Source organism: Lathyrus oleraceus, chromosome 4 (assembly GCF_024323335.1).
Source record: "Lathyrus oleraceus cultivar Zhongwan6 chromosome 4, CAAS_Psat_ZW6_1.0, whole genome shotgun sequence".
NCBI lineage: Eukaryota > Viridiplantae > Streptophyta > Magnoliopsida > Fabales > Fabaceae > Lathyrus > Lathyrus oleraceus.
Genome location: NC_066582.1, coordinates 442,114,574 through 442,127,742, shown reverse-complemented (window position 1 = coordinate 442,127,742; position 13,169 = coordinate 442,114,574). Strand labels below are relative to the sequence as shown.

At 39.6% G+C, this 13,169-nt stretch overlaps 1 protein-coding gene across 1 annotated transcript; it reads left to right on the top strand.

The window, feature by feature from the left end:
* Positions 1 to 2,775: 2,775 nt before the first annotated feature.
* LOC127137900 (uncharacterized) lies at positions 2,776 to 4,878 on the top strand. The gene has a single exon (XM_051064307.1). The coding sequence runs from the start codon at positions 2,776 to 2,778 to the stop codon at positions 4,876 to 4,878; it is 2,103 nt and encodes a 700-aa protein (XP_050920264.1).
* The last annotated feature ends 8,291 nt before the right edge of the window (positions 4,879 to 13,169 follow it).

Sequence of the window (13,169 nt, the reverse complement as noted above, 5' to 3'; positions counted from 1 at the left end):
ATACCGTCGAGTTCTTGAATGCGAAAAGAAGGCATATTCATTAGATGGTCATCGGTGAGGTCAAAGTTGGGTAGTGAATGTGTGGCTTGTGTGTAGGTGTTGGGTTGGGTGTGTTGGATAGGAGGATAATATACATCATCAGGGTTGTATGTGGGAGTGGGATGTGCGAATGTGGTGTTAGAAGGTTGGGGTTGAGAATAAGGGTTTGAGTATTCAAAGTTGGGTTGAGGAATTGGAGTGTATTGTATGGGTGGGCGTAGGTTGGTTTGTTGTTGATATTGTTGGTTGTAATAGTAGTTTGTTTGAGGGAATGGAGTGTGGGGATTATGGTGTTGGGTTGAGGTGGAATAAATTGTGTGTTGTTGTGTGGTTTGGGTGTGTTGGTAAGTTTGTTGAGCTGAGGATGATGGTTGGTTATGTTGTTGTGGGGGTGATGTTGTTTGTTGGGTTAAAGAAGCTACACGTTGACGGGGATCATTCAGAAACTGTGTCGGAGCAACATGCATAAAAGGAATTGATAAAAACCAATTCATGTATTCTCTACCCGGCTTAGACTCACCAATTACTGAGTTTCCTTATAACACCAAATGCCTTCTTCTTTTCCATTCTTTCAGCTCTTCTTTATTTAAATCTTGCCAATGTGTGTCCCAAGCTTGGACCATAGTCATGTTATGGTGTTCACTTAGACATCTTGACTGAGACGGTATTTGTTGTTCAAATCCAAATTGGAGTTTGACTCGATCCGTCTGATGCATCTCAACGATAAAGAAACATATCATATATGTTGTTGCACTCCAAACTCGGCTATCATTATAATCAGGCACTGGATATTGTATGTACGACCTCCAAATAAACTGTTAAAAGAAATATAACTATTAGAATGTATAAAATAAATTTAAATAAGTTGAATATTATAATTAACCATTCTTACATCGTTTTCTTCCATGTGTTCTATTGCAACACGGTACCCTCGTAGATGATGACGAGGATTATTTCCATAATTCATACCTCGTTTGCACCATCTTGCATATTAAAAAAAATACCTTAAAGCGACATATAAATAATTTTGAGAAATATAAATTGCATTTAAATGAAAATCGTTACCTTAATGCATAAGGATGTGATGGAACCTCGTTACTAACCGGGGCTAACAAGGGTATGCGTGTGAATGCCCATACAGTTAGTAATATAACACATCCTCCTATGCTCTTGACTCCTTTATGGGCTGCCTTGCACATATGTCTATATAGTGTCGCCGGACATGCAGAACCCCAACTGTATGTATTGCATTTTTCAAGGTCTCCTACTAAAGATAACCAAGAAGAATGCAACAAATTGTGACTCTTATCTGGCATTAAAAAAGTAGCAATTAAAAGTAAAATATAAATTTTTGCATGAAGAATATTTTCTGCCTCGGTCGGGTTAGGGTTATTTTTGAGGTGTGTTAATACTGCTTCTAACCAAACTATTTTGACAGAAGCCCCATTTTTATCCGAAGCTGTTGGTTCGATGCCTAAATTCTCCATGTAAACATCATTGGTTACGTTTGTTGGGCCATTAACAGTTTTACCATGGATTCAGAGATCGAGTAACATACTCACATCCTCTAGTGTGATAGTACATTCACCTGTTGGTAAATGAAAGGTATGTGTCTCCGGTCTCCATCTCTCTAACAATGCAACAATTAGTTTTGAGTCTACTTTTAGACTTGCAATCTTGGCCACATTTGCAAAACCGGCTAGTTCCAAAAACGGTATTATAACCGCACTTGGTTGAATGTATGTATGCGAATGAACCCGAAACCTACCGTCTTGCTGAAATTAAAATAAAAAATGGTAATGAATATTTGATGTGAAATTTACATATTGAATTTGTGAAATAGATTTGAAAGAGACTTACGTATTCGACAATGTTTGCCGCCGTCCCACGGTGTGATTCGCCCATCCATAACAAAGACATTTTGGATTTGAAGATAGTGAAAATCTTGTAGAGAGTAAATATTTGAAGAGAGTAAGTATTTGTGAAATAGAAATTGTAGGTAGATGATGAGAAGGAATTGTAGAGGTAAGGAGTATTTATAGTAGTAAAATATAATAAATATATTGGTTTGAATTTTAATGGGTGATTGGATTATGCATGGCATGCATGTAAAATTTTTTGGTAAGGAATCCTGCAAGAAGAGATTCCCACGCTGATGAGAAGTTTCACTGTCCAAAAGCCTGATTTCAGGCCCGTCACTTTGATGGACGAGTTATGCTTTGGTGTGTATGAGCTCGTCCAATGGAATGACGAGGTGATTCGTTTGCCGTATGGGCTCGTCCAATGGAATGACGAGTTTAGTCTTTTAGGGTTTTGGCTCGCCCAATGAATGGACGAGCTAGTACAACCTAGGGATCACACTTTCTCTCTCTTCCTATTAAATGAATATCTGCATGTGATTTGTATAGGAATTGGTTACTATAAATACCACTAACATCTTCATTCATTCTCACCAAACCAAATCAACATTCATATCTCCTAAATCAAATCAAATATTCCACATCCACGGCTCAAAGAAATTTAATTGTGTCTATCCATTCCGAAGGGTCCCTTTTCACAGATCCAAGTGAGGAATTCTCATTTTGCAATACGAATTTGCATATGTTCAAAATCCACATCAACTCCGACTTCCATCATTTAAAAGACCGTATTGAAAAAAAGTTGCAACGTTATGTTGAAGACATCATTTATCGTCATCCATTATTTAATGGAGATGATAATACCGTCTTTTACATAATGACACCCATTAAGACCGACGAAGATGTCAAGTTGATGTTTCAATGTCATGTAACATTATCTCAATTACCCACCATTGAGATATATGTTCGTCTATTCGAAAATCTTGAAGAGCAACCAAGTCACAATGAAGATGTTGAGGAACAACCGACTCACAACGAAAATCTCGGTTATCCAACACAATCTGTACAGTCACACGACTATGGAATGAGTCAAGCCATTGACGAAGAGCCGACTCAAAATAATGAACCTTTCATACCAAATGAAGAGGTAGGCGAGAATAGTGAGGATGATCTTGAGGAGGTTCGATTTGAAGATCTATTTGGTGTTAGGGATGACGATGGCAATGAGGACATAATCGACACACCGATCGTTGCACTAAGAGCGCAACCAATTAGTTTGTACAACCCACCTGCGCACATGCAAAAGATAAGTTTGGATGATGCTGAACCAATCTCAATTTTCGGAAGTTTCATACTAACTCACAACTCTGACGAAATAAAGGAGGGCATCGAGTATGAAGATAAGGATGAGTGTATTCTAGCGTTGCAACAATGGCATATAAAACGTAGCCTAGATTTTATTGTGGTTAAATCTGACAATGTACGTTTTGTCATCAAATGTAGAAATTCAACATGCAATTTCAAATGCAGGGTCTCTTTGCGTAAGGGCAACTCAAGGTGGAGAGTTGGTAAGTCTGGTGGGCCTCATACGTGCACAACCACTTCCATGTCACAAGACCATACAAAACTCAGTTCAGAAATGATTAGTAAGAGCATAATGGAGCTTGTAAATCGGGACGCTTCTCTTAAGGTGAAGGTTATCATCGCTCATGTTGCTGAGAAATACAGGTATATCATATCCCACAAAAAGGCATGGATTGCAAAGTGTAAGGCAATTGAGCCGCTGTATGGAAATTGGGAGACATCTTACAACGATATGCCGCAGTGGATACTGGTAGTGAAAACATATCTACCAGGTACCATTATAGAATTACAATCCTTACCTGTGATTTCAAATGTTGGTTCATACTTGGGTGACCAAAGGATATTTCATCGTCTATTTTGGGCATTTAGACCATGTATACGTGGTTTCACGTATTGTAAACCAGTTGTGCAGGTTGATGGAACATGGTTGTATGGCAAGTACAGAGGGACTCTGTTGATGGCTGTGGCACAGGATGGGAACGGGAACATATTTCCGATAGCGTTCGTATTGGTTGAAAGTGAGACAAAGGAAGCTTGGAGTTTCTTTCTTAAGAATTTAAGAATACACGTTACCCCCCAAGAAAATCTATGCCTAATATCAGACATGCATGAATCGATAAAGAGTGCATACAACAACCCAGAAAATGGATGGCAATTTCCTCCTTCATCACACGTCTATTGCATTAGACACATCGCACAAAACTTCATGCGCGAGATTAAAGACAAGGATCTGCGCAAAATAGTTGTTAACATGGGTTATGCGTTAACAGAGGCAAAATTTAACTACTATCGAGGGGAAATCCGAAGAACAAACAACGACGCTTTATCATGGATAGACAACATCCCTCGTGAGAAGTGGGCAAGGGCATTTGACAGAGGGCAACACTGGGGTCACATGACAACTAACCTAGCAGAAGCAATGAACTCGGTGCTAAAAGAAACCCGAAACCTTCCAATCACTGCATTGGTCAAATCTAAGTACTATCGTTTAGGATCACTATTTGGTAGAAGAGGCCATCAATGGACAAAAATGTTAGCCTCTGGGCAGGTTTTCACTGATAACTACAACAAGGGGATGGCTGAGGAAGTCATCAAAGCTAACACACACAACGTCATGCAGTTCGATCGAGAGAGATTTTATTTCATGGTCCAAGAGAAGATTAATCATAACAACGGTCGACCAACCGGAACATTCAACATTGATCTGAGGAAACAACACTGTGACTATGGGAAATTTCAGGCATTTCACTTACCTTGCTCCCATGTAATCGCAGCATGTTCAAGCATACGCCAGGACTACTACATTCACATTCCAGATGTCTTCAAAATTCTTAACGTCTTCAAGGTCTATCAGGAGAGTTTCCTAGGACTTCCCCATGAGGAGAATTGGCCATAATATGAAGGATTTACTCTTTGCCACGACGACTCTATGAGAAGGAGGAAGAAAGGGCGCCCAAACAGCACTAGGATTAGAACCGAGATGGACGACGTTGAGAAGGAAATGAGAAGGTGTGGAATTTGCCGTGAAATTTGGCACATGCGTAGGAAATGTCCTAATGTTGCAGGACCGTCCCATCGACCATCCAGATGATTATGTTGTTATTTTAAATATCCGTCCAGATGATTATGTTTTTTTTAATTATTAACTACTATGCACGTAATATATATAAACCATTGTGTATTTCTAATGTCTTTTGGGAATAAACAATTATGAAATACATTTGATAATCAAAGGCTTCTGGTTATAAAGTACGACCACATTAACTAAACAACAACAACAACCAACACAAGTGGTAATTAAAAAAACTAATCAACAACAACAACCAACACAAGTGGACCTTCAACTCCTCTATTAACTTCACCACTATGTGCCGAAAACATACACTGAACATCTTCTTCATTTTCTATACGATCTAGGTAATACATGTACGTACCATTGGGGCTTGCATCAGTCAACATTATGTATGGACAACGATACTCTACTTTCCTCACCTTCATACGACGCCCGCCCAACTGTCGGAAGCCAGTGTGGATGGCTGAAATCAGTGTTCTGAAATTCCATTACGGATTAAGGCAAACACTCATTTTTTCACCGTGTCCATAAAATACAAGACCCCAAACAGACATTCTGACCAAAAGAAAGGATTTTGTGATCTGAGTTACATTTCTACAAGTTCTGCTATTTATAGAAAATTAATACTTGAATACTCGGCCAATCATTGGCCGAGACAGTACAAACACAAAGCAATTGCTCGATCATTGAATTTTTGGAGGGAAATATATCATTCCCAAAAATTTTTTGAAATTTTGGAGGGAAATGTAACACCCCAAAATTTGCCCTCCTTATTCACGCATTCATTTTTAGGTCATTTAATATTAGATACATTGCATTTCATCATGTCAATCGGGATTAGCTCCAAGAAGCTTGAACATCATCCAGGACACTTTGTGGGTTCTATTTAGATGATCAGTCAACACAAGGGAAAGACTTGAGTTACTTCCAACAGGGGTCTATTCGTCAATCAAAACGTTAATCTTGAAGGAGCAAATGTTTGTTCATGAGCTGTCATGCTCGCTAGACGAAGCCCACGTGTTATGCAAAAAAAAAAACAAAAAAAAAACAAAACAAAAAAAATCGAAACGAAAAAAAAAATTTAATTAAATAAATAAATAAATAAAATATAATGAAAAAATCTCAGACTTGGACCTCTCTCAAAAACCCACTAAGCTACCAATATTAGTCTATAAATACCAAGGCTTCATTTGAGAAAAAAGAGGGAGAATAGACAGAAAAAGGAAGGGAAGCAAAACACTCTGAGGTTTCCTTGGAACAAAACCCTGACCTAATCTGGGAAAAAGATAGGGAGAGAAGAGCTAACAGAGTTCAGAGCAACCTCCAGACCCTGAAGGAAACTCATTTGTACATAATCACCTTTACCTCATATCTACCCTAAGATTGTTCTGCAAATTCACGGGTGCAACTCAATTTCAATCGATCTCTCTAATCAGGTTTGCCCTATTCCCGTTACTTTACGCCTTCAATTTGAAATTTCTAAATGTATGAGGCATTATGAATGAATTTGGGTTTAGATGTGCATGAATGTGTAAAATAGTGCCTTGAATGTGTTTGACAAGAGGTTTAGGCCTCCTACACTTGGTGTTCCACTTTATTTGTGGGATACCACCTGGAGGTTTATTCCGATTACCTGTACTGACTCGCTTTCTTTGATGGTGCTAGCTTGAGAGATCTCTGGGTTTCTTATCTCTTTATTTACCGTTACTTCGGATCTTTATCCGTGTGGTACTTTTACATTTTCTCGTATTTTTACCGCTTTCTTAGCTGGAAGACCTCGATAGGAGGCAATGTTTTGTGTGTTTACTTTATGCAGGTTCCTTCGTCTAGGATTTCCCTTTTTGCATGAGCATCCCTAACCCTACCAACTCATTGATTTTTCTTCTCCTAAGAACATGTTAACTCCTTCTACTACAGGCGAGTAAGTCTCCAAAGGTCGAGCATCCGGTAGATTGCGTAGTAACGTCGTTCGTCCAAAACCCAATCCATAACCCCGTAGTTAGCCGAACTACGGCTTGCTCTGATTCTCATTCCAGATGAGATACGTAGGCATAAGACGCGATGTCTTAGCGAGCACAATTACCCTTAACCCCTAGGTAGCCGAGCTACGAAGACTCTGATTCTCATATTCAGATGAGATACGTATGCAGTGGATGCGACATCCGTGCGAGTCATTTTCTTTTGACCCTTTTTTTTAGTAAATAACACATTAGATAAACCCACACCCTTTAGACAAGAACTACAAAAGTGGATCCCGTAGAGTACTACGGATGCGTAAGGGTGCTAATACCTTCCCTTCGCATAATCGACTCCCGAACCCAAGATTTGGTTGCGAGACCCTGTCTTGTCCTTTCCTTTTTCCAGGTTTACTTCGAGCATTTCCTTTCCCTCCTTTGGGAGAAATAACGCACGGTGGCGACTCTCCTGTCTTTCTTCGCCGGTTGTTTTTTTTCGCATTCCATTTTTCAGGTTGCGACAGCTGGCGACTCTGCTGGGGACCCGGTTTCCCTAAGCGAGTCCCTCCTAGCTTTTGTAGGTTGTTTGTTTATGGGGTGTTTATTCTTTTGTACAGTTATTTATCTTTCAGCATTTACCTGCTTTATTGCATTGTGTATATATGACTGCCGTATCTGCTGGTTCTGTTTGTGAGATGAGTTCTATACCCGAACTCGAGTGCACTTAGGATAGGAGAATGGCATAGTCTTGTTGACTTGTGTGGAGTTATTCCTTAGCAAGTTGACTTGAAAGCCCATTCACTTGGTGGAGGTCATGTTGGGATCAATAATGTCACACAAGTAAGTTGTGGTTAGACATTACTTTTTCCAATATAGACCTTAGAAGCCAAGGACCTTAGTTTACCAAACCCATCTTGGCCTATTCGTAGGACGTAGTGCGAAAGTCGTTCAAGTGTAAGATTTGATATGATTGTTACGCGATACTACACTCATAAGAGTCTCTCTTGAGAATATTTTTGGAATACGTGTAGTCGTTCCTCCGATAATATCCGAAAGATGGGATTATGACTATGAGAACCTTTTGTAGAACATGTTTGGCAGGTTTAAACCTTAGTACACTCCCTTTGGGTGGTTCTTAACCTAAACTCCATGCTCGTGACTTGCAACAAACCCTTGATTCATGGTTGATCCGTTCAGGTATCCTTAATATCAATGAAACTTGGGTGTTGATAAGGTGTAAACCATAATCCACAAAAAATGGATGGTTGATATTAAGGATAACATGATCCATCCCATGACCTTTGTTTGGTGTGCTTTGCTTGATCCTCTTAATTTCCCTCCAGGCAGTGCAACCTAACAGATGTTCAAGCGGATCCAGCAATTCTGATTGACATGCCATTGCATTGCATAACATCATCTGCATATTTGCATCCAACATCTCATGCTTATTCATTTGCAGGGTATTCCCTTTTTAAGGGGGGCCTTAAAATCGAATAAGCAGTGCATCGCATACCATACATACTAACCCTTGTTTGTTTTGCAGGTGTCACCGCAGTGTCTAATGTTTGTTCCCTGTTGTCGCATTACGCGAAAAACCGGCGGGAAAACAAGAACAACAGAGCCGCCACCGTGCGTTATTTATCCCAAAAGAGGGAAAGGAAACGCTCAGAGTAAACCTGGAAAAAGCATGGTCTCGCGACCAAAGAGAATGGGATCGGGAGTCGGTTATGCGAAGGGAAGGTATTAGCACCCCTACGCATCCGTCGTACTCGACGGGATCCACGCACAATAGGAAGGAAAATGGTTGCTAAAACACTGCTCAAATAAACATCTATACAGGCTGAAGGAGACACAAGAAAACAAACAATACTGACTCGGCAGGACATCGCATCCTGGGCCTACTTAGTCTATCAAGCATAGACATCAGAGTCAAAGTAGTTCGGACTGGGGAAACGACACATGCTCGCTAGGATGTCGCATCCTATGCATACGTATCTCCTTTGGACGAAGGAGAATCAGAGCATTCGTAGCTCGGCTAACACGCACACAAACACACACAGGCAACGGCAAACATGGAGCCTGAATGCCAATCACTGGACTTACATCAGCATCCGAACCAAAACACACGCAAGGAGGCAAACATGGAGCCTGAATGCCAATCACTGGACTTACATCAGCATCCGAACCAAACACACGCACACTGGAACCCGAATGCCACTCGATGGACTTACATCAGCTTCCAAGCACACAACAACACAAAACGAAGACACAGGCGAAAGAAAGGTCTCGATTGCAACTAGGGCAAGAGAAAGGGGAGGTCTCAATCGCAACGAGGGCGAGAGAAAAGAATTAGTGTTAGTTGTTAGTCAAACTCGACAAGACATCGCATCTCGTGCCTACGTATCTCATCTGAACATGAGAATCAGAGTTGCCGTAGTTCGGCTAAACTATTACTGTTGGTTTGTGTTTTTTTAAGTGGACAACGTCACTGCACAATCTACCTGATGCTCGACCTTTGGAGACTTACTCATCTGTAGTAGAAGGAGTTAACGTATCCTTAAGAGGGGATGATGTTTGTTTGTGTTTTAAGAAAACGCAAGCAAGAAAGGAAGTCCTATACGAAGGAACCGTGCTACCTTAATTGACATGCAAACGAGACTACACGGAGTCTAACAGACCTAGGGGATATGATCACACCACACAAACACATACAACATAAAGTAAACACACCAACAAGGGGGCTCAAACATGGGTTAGGTTTTAGTCGAGGGGTCACATCAACCTCAACAAACAAACCTCTGGAATGGGGTGAATGTTGCTCTTAACCTTGCCATTGAAGGGCTAAGGTGAAGCAGATGAAAGGAGATGAGGGGCGTGCCTCATTGCTCTTATCCCTGGCCAGGGAGAGCATTTGACAAGAATGTGTGGGTTCAGAAAGTGGGAACCCTTCTACACATTTGATACTGACTCAACTGTGCAATTGCACAAGATCTTGGGTTTTTATCTGTAATGCATCAACACAGTGGTGTGAGCAAAACAGAAGACACACTGAATAGCAGGGGATAGGTTGCTTATCCCTTGGTTCTTCCAATTGCCTCTTCACTTAGGAGGTCTTTGACTCTGTACAAGGACAAATTAAACATACACAAACATTGCCTCTTAAGGAGGACTTCAGACAGTTGCCTGGCCAAGTAACAGGCCAGGTCTTCCAGACTACATGAAGAAAAAGGAATTATACCTCAAGCAAGTTGCTAAATAGCAAAGCAAAGCAAGTTCAAAGAACTTAAGCAACTAATGGTACCTGAAATGGTCAAACAGATCAGTACACAGTTCAACAGTCAAAGCAAAAGGAATTGGGAAACAACAGTCAACACAGAGGGACCAATGTGCAAAGCATAAGACTCAAACCATATGAGTCAAGCCACCTACAAAACAAAGGTTAGCTCATGATAAACAATCAAGCTTAATCAAAAAGAAATGGTCTCATTGGTCATTTGTTGGTCAACCTGAAAACATGAACTCAAAGGTGAGTAACAAGACCACTAGGGGAAGCCTAGGGTCAAAAGGGAATGAAAAAGTCAAAACAGCAAAGGGCAAGCATCCAAAATCATGTTCAAACAATCAAGAAGCAAACCCAATTAGTTTCATGTTTATATCATGCATCATCATCATTTCATGAATAATTTAGGTCAAGGCATGGCATTTAGAAGCTCATAGGAGTCAACAGCAAGACTTGCATCAAAAGTCAACTCAAACATTTCAAAAAAATCACCAAATAAATCATGATCAATCCTAACACATATCATGATAAGCATGTCAAATTTCATCTCATTTGGACAAGTGGAAGGCGGTCAATGAAAATCAGAAAGTCAAAGCAATTTTGAACATGCTCAATGAAGTCAACCAAACATGCATCAACTTAGAAAAATCATAAATCAGAAATGGTGTATGAGAAATGAATGGGACTAAAACCATGGCAAAGATGAGGATGTCTAGTTATCTCATGTAAAATTTCATGTCCACCTAATAAAGTATGAGAATTTCACAAATGAAATGGCAACATGCATCACATGAGGTCAACATTTTGGTCAAACAGGGGAGAAAATCTCAAACAATGAGGAAATGCCTCAAATAATTCCACAAAAAATCACATGCCAACTAGACATATAAGAGCTCAATCATGCAAAATATCAATTCATTTGGAGGTCAAGAAACATGGATACAAAAATCACGAAGTTAGACATCATTGGTGTGACACAAATTGTCACACCCTAATTCAAAAAAAACATAACTCACAAACCAGCAATGATAAATTCACAAACTCTACACCAAAATCACCATGAGTGTGTCTAGTTTAAGCACAAAAAGTTTGGGGGTCATTGGATAAAGTATCACCATTTCACAAATGTTTTGGCAAAAGGTACAAAATATGGACACATGAACAAAACCCTAATACCAATTAAAATTCGACCATGCAAAAAATCTGGAAAAAATATTACAAAATAATAGAGATCATGATGAAGACAATGCAAAAAATCCCATTCAAATTGGATTAAAAACAAAGGAGTTATGAATTTTACAAAATGATGTATCAAATTGAAATAAACATTAAAAAATAATATGAGTTAATAGATCACATGCCACTGGCGTCTCTATGAAACGGTGCGTTTCGTCTGGAGACCTTCGCTACGCGAACCGGAAGCTTCGCTAGGCGAGCACTCATCTTCTTCGCCCTCGCTAGGCGAACAGATCATTCGCTAGGCGAATGCGCGATTTCTTCACGAAGAAGACGACAGAACAGCAAACACAAAACACACTCACAAACAAATTTTCACGAAATCATGCAAACAATATACCAATCGAAACGTCTCACCATGTAGATCATTAAAACAGCAAGCATTCATTCTAAATCGGGCTATCATGGATGAATCGTGTGAAAACATAAATGAACATCAAACTTTAAAACCAAATTACTCACTCATCACTCAACCATTTTGCACGATTCAAATTTCAGAATGACCAGCAAAGCAAACTCTATCATAAGCATAGCATAGTTTAAAGAAACAAGGAAGTCGAAATTTTACCAAGTTGGAAGAGCAGTGTCGATACAGTTGTTATTTGGCCATGTTAAAGTGAAACAGATGCTCCTTAAGCTCCCTAAGGTTGAATGATGAAGTTAGCTTTGCTCGAAACAGCTTGGAATGGCCTCAACCTTGGACTGCCATTGATGATGCTTGAAGAAAAACAGTCATGGAAATGGCCTTCCAGCTGGAGAATGACGGTGAAAACAAGCTCAAGATGGTGCATGGATGTTGTTTTAGGCAAGGCAATGTCAAGCTCTTTGAGTTTCTTTGACAGATTTTGAAAATGGCCAAAGATGAAGTTTTGAGAGAATGAGAGAACAAGAGTTTGTCTGCTGTAAAATGGTGGCTGCTAGGGTTTTCTTCAGCAGAAAAATGATGTTTAAATACTCTGTTTAAGGGTACAAATCACAGTCCATGAAAAGGTGGGATGGAGTTGGTGAAAAATGTACTTTTGGCCAATTTTCAAGCAAGTTAGGAATGGCTGTGTGTACTGCACGAAAATGACTTTGTAACATGACCAAAATATGATTTCTGAACATATTTGAATGGCCAAATTGATTAGAAATGGCTATCTCAAAAATTCACTTTTGTACCAACTTGAAATCAATTCATGCAAGTCCAAAAATGCCATTTTGATTGGTGAAGTTTTGGTGAATGGTGATGACATTTTTGGGAAGATGGCATCAAATGTGACTTGTAGCAAAAAACCCCACCCAATTTGGCCAAATGGTTTGGGAGATATGGCCTTTTGAAGTTCAAAAATGTTTGAAAATGAATTGATCATAACTTGCCAACCATACATGGGAATTGAGTGTTATTGGACTTTTTGGAAATGGGAGAACAAGATCTTCAACTTTCATGTTGGGCAAAAATTCATTTGAAGCTTGTATCATGATGTAAGTTTGAGGATCAAGACTTTCCATTTTTGGCAGGTTTCAATTACAGGTCCAGTTTCTATTTTTGGAAATTTCTGATCTGGCTTCAAATTCTTCCATGATGGTATTTGACATGATATATGGGGCCTATTTGGACATGAATAAGCTCTCTCAAACCAATTGCCATCATCAAATCACTG

Bases quoted from the DNA above. Each gene is read 5' to 3' on its own strand.
- LOC127137900 (XM_051064307.1), top strand. From the start codon at position 2,776: ATGACACCCATTAAGACCGACGAAGATGTCAAGTTGATGTTTCAATGT.